The 9,561-nt window shown below is 40.9% G+C and overlaps 1 protein-coding gene across 2 annotated transcripts in view; it reads left to right on the top strand.

The window, feature by feature from the left end:
- The first annotated feature begins 3,459 nt into the window (after positions 1–3,459).
- GOPC (golgi associated PDZ and coiled-coil motif containing) overlaps positions 3,460–9,561 on the top strand; it is a 46,912-nt gene continuing 40,810 nt past the window's right edge. The window contains exon 1 of one of the 2 annotated variants that reach the window (XM_023650976.2): positions 3,460–4,291. In XM_023650976.2, coding sequence (XP_023506744.2) covers positions 4,004–4,291 — 288 coding nt within the window. In that variant the 5' untranslated portion in view covers positions 3,460–4,003. The remainder of the gene's footprint in view (positions 4,292–9,561) is intronic. The other variant, XM_023650975.2, reaches the window with a different exon arrangement.

Here is a 9,561-nt window from a genome sequence, read left to right as displayed (position 1 = left end):
AAATAATTCTTGAAGCCTAAATTAGACTGGATTTATGAGTCAAATCGACCAGATCACTGTTAAGTAAACTTTTTTTTTAGGTTGGGAGAAGTATTCCTTGGAATTTAAAGGAATATATATCTTATAGACATTTCTAACCCCTGAGCCCATATAAAAATATGTTCAGCTATGCTCTCTAGCAAGTATCAAAGGTATGTCTTGAAAAGTGACTGTTTTTAGAATTTCTTAGATAACACTGTTGTACTATCTTTATTGAACTGACCACACAAATATTTTCAGCATTCCTACTATCATCCAGATTCTGTTTTAGGACCTGGGATTCAAAGATAGCAAGACACAGTTATTGCTGCCAAGGAGCTCACAGTTTAAGGGGCTCCAAAACATATATGATAAATGCTATACCAGGTATTTGCAGGAAAGTAAACGGGGATGGAATCCATAGCTCCAAATGAGGAGAAAAAGAAAGGCTTCCAGGAAGAGGTGTCTGAGCTAATCCTAAATCACTGCAACAAAATTCTCAAGTTTTAAGAACAAGAGCAAACAGTTGTTCTGTAAGTGTGTATAAAAGAAATGATCAGGAGAATGAGGCTAATAAAGCACCTTGGAATGTCCAAACTTACTTCTTTAGCATGTTTATCACAAAATTTCAAATTGTTAGTAAATATGAATAAATATAAATAATATGCGTATATATGATATCCCCAGACTTTCCCCACATTGCTCCAGTAAAACAGTAATGGGTTTTCCTTGGCTTTCTTTATTCATCATAGAACTGTTTGTGGCAACCAACAGCACTGACTACCTTTTCCTTTTCCTGGTAGGATTGTTGGAGAGTAAATGAAATGTGTGAAGCCTAGTGCAGGGCCTGGTACAAAACAGAGTCCAATAAATGGCAGTCTCCCTCTCCAGTACAAGGCACATCTTCTATGGCCATTCACCTCAGGGTCTTTGCAATTAATGTTTGAACTCTAACCTTACAGCTAATTGCCAGTACCTACCAGAGAGATGTTTAGCGTCTTCCCTTTTCCCCCAGGTTCCTCAGTCTCCTCCCTATTTATTCTTAGTAATACCTTGCGGTAAAACTCTCGGGATAAGTTCTTAAAACAAGACTGTGGCATTTAAGTTATACTAGAAATGTTTAATCATGTAAGCATGATTCATGAAACAGTTATTGGAAGTTTCTGCCAATGCAGCAACAAACAGAAGTATCAAGATTTCATTATGTCTAGGAAAATAAATCCCACAAGTATTGAGATTACATACAATTCCAAATTCCAGAGTAGGTCAAGATAAGGCAGTAAATGTAAGAGAGCACACTGACAGCAGAGGGCAGCACTTGAACGTCAAACTCTGCTTTTCATGTCCCTGTTAGTCTGTGACTTGCAGAAATGCAAACCCCCAATCAAGGTTGGCAAAGGATTATGTCCACACACAGGGCACTTCATGAGCATTTGAAATAGTCACTTAGTACCAAGATAGCAAGCACAGAGGGATGTGGCAGCTGGTACACAGTGTGGCAACGAGAAGGGACAATATGAGATGAAAGTATTTGGAGACACAGAGGGCGTGATTTGTTGGAGTTGTAAAGACTGCAAACAGAAAAGGAGCTGAGTTCTACAATTCTGAAAATGGGGGTATTCATCAAGGATCAGAGCACAGAAAACATATAAGCACGTAAAATCCATTTCAGTTGTATACACACAATTCAGCAGGAAGTTAAATGGTACTTTTTTCTTAAAGAAATGAAATTTATTTTCAAGTGTAGTCCACATAAACTAACAAGAGTGGCAACTAACAGTAAATGAATATTACAATTTTTTTAAGTAATATTTCTTATATATTAAGAGACTTGTATATGGCTTATAACTAGGAATAAATTCTGTTTTTGAAAAAACTTTTGCCCTGATTTGCCAATTTATTGTACTGACAATTTATACAAGAAGAAATGAATTCCCTCCTCCTTATATACCCCATGGTTAACAGCTAAGACTTTGGAGAAAAAGACATCTAGATTGAAATCTCACCTTAGTCAATTTTTAGCTTTATGACCTTACTAAGATACTTAAGCTCTCTGTGACTCATAAAAAAGTGATAATAGCATCCTCACAGGATTTTGTGAGGGACAAAGATGTAAAGCATATAACACAATGCTTAAACACAGTATGCACTCAACAAGTGAAAGCTATTACTATTATTGGGATTGTGTGTATGTGCCCTCCCCCCAATATTAAATTACTTACTTCAAATTCCTGAAAATGCATTGCTAACTATATTATGTATAGAGAAAGTGGCTGGGAACGTGGTAGCTGTACTGTTCTTGCAAATATTGAAATGTGGAAATAGAGTTAATTTGGAAGGGAATGGGGAAGATGCAAACTTTAGTTTTACGTTATGTTTTGTGTATAAAAACCGGTATGGTGGTGGCAATTTAAGCTCAAGGCAAGGATCTCATGGTTAGTTTTGCTAAGTTTGCTGAAGCCAAAGGACTTTATTGACTGACGTTAACCAGTTGGTCCTGCAGTACCCAGAGAGCAAACTAAAGCTATGTTTTCTTATTCCTCATTAGCATTGCGTTGGCGAGGAGCACAAAGTACTGGCTTTGGTGGCGATTAACTGGGAGAGTCTGTCCTTTGAACACACCATAGAAAAGTCTGTAGTCGGCCAGTAAAACAGTCCCCTAGGCAATGCAGGAGAGAGAGTTTCTACCAGCCTCCTCTAATCAGACTGGTTTCTCCTTCCTTTTGCAAGACTGGGCTACTCTTGTGTAGAAGAGGGTTAAAACTGAGTAAGTGGAATGGTAAAGGGCAGTTGCTAAACACTCCCAAGGGTACTGCAAAACTCAAATTAAAGCTGTAGCTATGCGGGTTAGACTCACTAGCCTGTGAGCTCTGCTTGAATAAGGGTCACGTCTCATTTTTGTGTCCCCAATGGGCTCTGCCTTCGATATATTTATGAACATATGAATCTTCATAATTCTGTTTTTCTGAAATGTCACGCGTGGGTGCACTGTACCAGTTTTTGAAATAAGTACACCTTTTTAAGCAGTTGCTTTGGAAATGTATGACATGTGGTGTAATAATAAGGAATACCAAGTGCCAAGCACTGAGGCTAAGCATTTTACCTTATTACTGAGTGAAGTAAATTTTGGAAACTGAGGCTTCGAGCTTAAAGAATACAACGAAGTTGGCATAGCTAACATGAGACAAGGTTTAAGACTTGAACCCAAGGCTTCCTCTTAATCACAAAAGGTATCGTATTAATTCAGCAAAACCTGGTCAGCCACTGTCCTTCAACATGCAGCCCTGAACAGTTTCCACCCGAAATTTAGGGCCTGGTTTATCAGGAAAAGCCAGTGAGTCCACCCACCCCACCCTCAACAGGAAGTGGAACGCAGAAGGTAAAACGTGGCCACTGCGCATGCTCACACCGCCCTTCCTCACTCTCCCTTCCCTGCCCCTTGGGTGACACCGCGACAACTTTCCCGGACTACTTTTAACAGGCCCCGCCCACTGTGGAGTCAGACGGGCGGCAGCCGTTGCTCTCTGCGACGGGGACGCCCTTCTCCTCCTCGAGCCTTTCCAACTTGGAACCCGACATCATGCGCCTCGGCTTCTCGGAGATTCAAGCTGCAGTTTGCCAGTTGTCAATATGGCCGCTGACGGGCCGGTCCCAAGCAAAGAGTTTTCATAGGCCAGGGTCGCATCCTAGCCCCGCCCATTTCGTCCCGCCCGTCGGCGCCCGCCTGGGTCTTTGCTACGCACGCGCAGCGGAGGCGGGCCGGGAGGTGGGACGGCCTGAGTCTTCCGTGTGCCGCCGCCGCCGTTGCCACAGTCCCGCTGCTCCTACCCCTGCGGGGCCGCGTTGCCGGCGTTAGCTGCGCGAGGGGAAGGCAGAGGACCCGAGGAACGTGCGTGCGCGGAGGTCCCCGCAGTCTCATCAGTTCCTCTCGCGCGGGCTGGGCGGCGGGGGTCCGCAGCAGTTGGGGGCGGCCCTAGACAGCGCCATGTCGACGGGCGGCCCTTGCCCGGCAGGAGCCGGAGGGGGCCCAGGGGGCGCCTCCTGCGCCGTGGGGGTCTCCGCTGGCGGGGTATCCATGTTCCGGTGGCTGGAGGTGCTGGAGAAGGAGTTCGACAAGGCCTTCGTGGATGTGGATCTGCTCCTGGGCGAGATCGATCCGGACCAGGCGGACATCACTTATGAGGGGCGACAGAAGATGACCAGCCTGAGCTCCTGCTTTGCGCAGCTTTGCCACAAAGCCCAGACTGTGTCCCAAATCAACCACAAACTGGAGGTGAGTTGCGGGCACTGGAGGGGGTGGCATCCGACCCCAGTCATCAGATCCTATTTAACGCACCAGTGAAACGACCCTAGAAAACTGCTCACTGTGCACCTGGGCTTCAAATGTGACGGGGGAGCGTGTGTGTGTACGTGTGAAGGAAAAGAGTCAAGTGAGGTTGGAGGAGCAAAAGGAGTGTAGATCGACGTATGCGTCTCCCCGAGTCATCCACTTTCCTAGTGTCTCTGTGAGGAAGAAACAGGAACTAATTATACCAGCCTACTTGTACTTATTACATTAACAAACCTAAGAGTAAGCTCAAAGATTCTCTGTCATAAGAATACCTTAGCCCACTTTTTAACATTTGGGTTTTTAGGTCTACTTTCACATTGGTAAACTAGGTATTTATATCACCAGACAGATGCAGTCCTGATTATGTTTAACTGTTTCACATAGTTGCACACAGACATGCTATTGCCTGCATGCACGAACTATTTGAGGGAATTTGATCAATGCTGTTAGGAAAATTTAGTGAGATAAAGACTAAATAGTATCAGTGTCCTTCTCGGTTTACAGTTGGTCCTTAAATTACAGGCACATACCTCCAGAGCTCCCTGCAATTATTTAAATGACTTCTAACATTGAGGTTTTGTTTTTACTTTTCTACTTTTCCCGAAGTCTGGATTTATTTTTGAAAGTATGTGAAGAATGATTGTTTGCTTTAGTCTGTAATCTTGGTTATGGGTGTGGGTGGATGGTGACGGTTCCAAAAAATTTACCATACTGTGTAGAAAATTAAACTAGTGCATTATTACAGTATTTAGAAATCATGATAGATTAACATTATTACATAAAGAGCATTTTCTAACTGGTTAATTTAAATAAGAGAGTGGGTCTTTCATTGTAAATAGATATGAATAGGATAATCATTGATGTGCCAAGTCCTTTGAACGTTAGATTTCCTAAGAAATCATCATTGCTATCAGTTGTAATGGTTGAGTGTGCCCAATGGATCCAAATCAATGTGAGTATCAGATACACATCCTGTCCTCGCTTAGTGGTTAGCATTCTTTCTCTTTGCCATGAGAAAGGTGGGATAATTCACCTTTGACTAGTGTAGAATTGCATATCAGAGATTTTGTGATTCTTCTCCCCTGAAAGGACTGTTAATTTTTTCCAACCTAAAAGGTTGGAATGGAAGTGCCAAGAGGAAGCTAAACACTTCTTATGATAATGTCTTGATTTCTTGATTAGTGGTAATTTCTAAAAAAAATATTTTTCTCAGGTAGTGAAATTGCATTTGATGGTTTTTAGAAATAGTACTTTAGGTTTAAATAACAGCAAGAGTACCTTTTGCCACATGAGAACTTCCATATCATTTACAACTGAAAGTATCAACTGAGGATAAACAGCTTTTAAAAAAATGAAACAATCTCTAATTCATTTTTTAAATGACTCAAGGAAACTTGAAACAGTGATATTTTGATGTCAGATATAAAATCTAATTTTGGAGAAAGGATTGTTCTGTAAGTAGGAGGTGGTGCTCAATTCTTTTCATCTTTAAATATTTTAGGTAAGTATTCAGATCTATAATAAATTATGCATGTTCTTTTTTTCGGAAATTATAATTACATATTCTTACTGCATGTCCTGGCTTAGGAGGTGGCGTTACTTCTCCAAATAAGAAATGCTAGCCTATCACAATGCGAGCATGTTTTTTCAACATGCCTGAAACCCTTGATTTAAAGATCTTAGAAAATGGGGAGGGGAGGGACTCAGCGTGACTCTTTTTGTTTGTGTGTTTTTTCAGGTACAGTTGACTTATCAGATCTGTGAGGTTAATCCTCCTACATTTAGCAGTTTCTACAGTGTTCCTGGAATCGGTTGTTTGTTGCTGAGGAGTGAGGTTCACTGTCATAGTGCCATTCAAAGTAGATTTGCTGCTGTGTCATCTGCAGAATTTCAGAGGTCGCTCCATATGCTGTTATCAGTCTTCTGAGATCTTGAAATCTTTGAAAAAATTTCCATACTTTTTTGCCCTATTTTATTTTATTTCTTGAATTAGTTCTATTTTTTTAAGGATATTGACATTAAGACATAATATTTGAGGCCACTTATGGTTTGGTAGAACACATGTGCACCAAAGTTCAGTGGTTTTAGAGTTTAATACCTTAAACCATATTACTATAATAATATATTTTTATAATCAAGACACAGATTCCTCCAGAATGATAACTTCTTTTTAAATTGGTCTTGAATATCCTTCCAGATTACTCCTTTTTCTTCTCATTTATTGTGTCTTTAGGTAACACCATATTTAATATTAATATAATAGTTAGGAAAACAATTTTGCTGCAAAAAAAATCACAAGTTGAATTTTAAATATAAATGACATCTATGTGACTGCTTCTTGCTGTAAGTTCTATTTGGGGAGAAGGCGATCTGTAAGGGGGAAGGGAGGGCAGAGAATATCAGAATATTTTAAGGTAGTGCCATTTCAGTTTACTCACATCTCTCTTATACTTCCCGCCTGCTTGAGAATTCCTGCTGTGGGGAGCCGCTTGGTGACGGCTGTGCTGGAGTCCCAGGTACTGATGGGGATAGTAGTAGTAGTCATGGTAGTAGTAGCAGAAGTAGGTGTGTTGGAGTAGAACAAAGGTTGAGAACCAGTACTCTAGAAGAACTCATCTCTCTGCCTTGAAATACAATTTTCTGCCTATTTACCTCTTTTTTAAAATAACAGCAAAACAATACATCTTCTATGACATCCTCCTTTTCCTCAGCAATTGCTGAGTCAGTATTTCTTTTTAAAGTGATTTACTATTCACAACCATCAGTGGAGAAATTTTTTTTAATTTATCCTTTTTTTTTTTTTTAAAGATTTTATTTTTCCTTCTTCTCCCCAAAGCCCCCCAGTACATAGTTGTGTATTTTAGTTGTGGGTCCCTTTAGTTGTGGCACGTCGGATGCCATCTCACCATGGCCGATGAGCAGTGTTAGGTCTGCACCCAGGAGCCGAACTAGTGAAACCCTGGGCCGCTGAAGCAGAGCACACGAACTCAACCACTCGGCCACGGGTCTAGCCCCAGGAAATTTTTAACTTTGATCAGAGCCACGTTAATAATGAACTAATGATGTACTATCCTTTTACTACTTTAAAGCTATCCTGTCTTTAAATAAGCAGTAAGGCTGTTTTGCAGCATTGAACTTGAAGTTTAATACTGACCCAGTGTATATTTACTGAGCACTAATTATGTGCCAGATTCTGTACTGGGCAGTTGGGAGACTATAGAGAGCAAAAGTGGACATAGCCGTTGCTCTTATGGAGCTTGGATTTTCTTGGGGGAATTTGTTGGGATAATTATCACATAAATGTGAAATTCCAACTTTGATGAGTGCTATGAAAGATGCATAGAGTAATGAGAACCTATTCTGGGAGATCAAGGAAGGCTTCTTTGAGGAAGGACCATTCAGTTAAAACATAAAGGATGAGTAGGAATTAATTAGGCCAAGAGAAATGGAAGTATCATTCAACACTCAGTAGAAAGAACAGGAAGTGGAAAGTACCTGTGATGGGCAAGCACATAATGCATTTGAAGAATTCAAAAAAAATTGGTATATGTCATAAGAGCAGAGGGCAAAAGAAGTGAGATATAAAATAAGTTTAAACAGGTAGGTGGGGACCATATCTACATGATTTCATAGGTCATGCAGTAGATTTGGGGGCTTTCTCATAACAATGGGACATGTTTTAAACTAGGTAGTAACCTCAGATATGAGGTTAGAATAGCTCACTCTGGCTATGGTAAGGAGAGAGTTTGGGAACATGAATGCAGGAAATCATTTAGAAGGTTCTTATTCTGATCCGTGTGAGATGATAATAGTGCAGAGTAGGAGAGTGGAGATGGAGGAAAGTGTTCAGAACAAGAGAGACTTGAGAGGTAACAGTACACTATCTAGGGATGGATTGGAATGGAGGGATGAAAGAATTCAGGATGACTCCAAGGTGTCATTTGGCTGGATAGATAGATGGGTGTGAGATATTATTAGCAATAAATATATTTCTAACCCTGTTGATCAATTACCGAGGGCCAGACTCTGTCCTAAGATTTTACATACATTGATCTAATTCTCAGAGCAGTCCTGTGGGATAGGTTTACTATTGTTATTCCCGTTGTACAGGGATTAAGTAAAGGGTAGGAGACTACAGAACTAGAGAAACTGATCTCTCCAAAAACACGCATATATGCCTGGTAGGGGAAGGAGGAGGTGGAGAGAAAAGCAGGCAGAAAGAGTGAATGTGGCTGGAAAGACAGCTGAAGGGGAAGTGTGAGGTGCAAAGGAGGTATTATTTTTCAAATGAGAAAATAAGCTTGAACATGTTTATAAGCCAATGAGAAGCATCTAGTTGAGGGGAAATTTGAATATTCTAGAGAAAGAGAGGGATAATTAGTATTAGTAAGGTTTCTGAATGAACATGAAATCCGAAGTACATGTAGAGAGAATGGCCTTAGGTTGAAAGGGCAGCTGTTATACTTAGAAGAAGGGAGAGATGATGAGAGTAGAAGGTGGGAGTTTGAGGGAGTTTGTGTGAAGCCTTCTTTATTCTTTGTAAAATGGGAGCCCAGGACAACTGCTGAAACTGGGTGAAAGTAAGAGCTTGAGGAGAGTGAAGAGTGAGAGCCACTTGGCTAGGGAAATAGAAGGACCGGCAATGTTGAGGACTTATTTGGAGTTAGTTATCATAAAATCATGGTACAACCGGGGTGCCCTGTTGTGTGACTTCCTCAAGCAGTCCTTGTTTAGTAAGAGGCACAGTAATGAGAGTAATAATTGAATTCATCCTGTGCTGTAGCAAGGAGTTTGCTATATAGACAAGCATGTTGTTGAAATAAAAATGGTAATGGAGATGAAGAAGAGGAGGTAATCTTCATCAAAGAAGTAGAAACAGGATTTGATAATTATGTAGATGCAGAGGATGAGGAAGAGGAAGGGTTAAGGATGACACCACATTTCTGTTTGGAAAATGTATTGGTTGATAACCTGTAATGGGTTGAATAGTGTCCCCCCCAAATTCCTGTCCACCTGGAACCTCAGAATGTGATCTTATTTGGAAATAGGGTCTTTGCAGATGTAGTTAGTGTGAGGATGGAGATAAGATCGTACCAAATTAGAGTGGGCCCTAAATCCAATGAGAGTGTCCTGATAAGAGACACTCAGAGGACACACAGAGAAACTATGTGAAGATGAAATGAGAGATTGGAGTGACATGTCTACAAGCCAAG

The sequence above is a fragment of the Equus caballus genome, chromosome 10, assembly GCF_041296265.1.
Source record: "Equus caballus isolate H_3958 breed thoroughbred chromosome 10, TB-T2T, whole genome shotgun sequence".
NCBI classification, from domain to species: Eukaryota; Metazoa; Chordata; class Mammalia; order Perissodactyla; family Equidae; genus Equus; species Equus caballus.
This window is presented reverse-complemented; position numbering and strand designations above follow the sequence as displayed.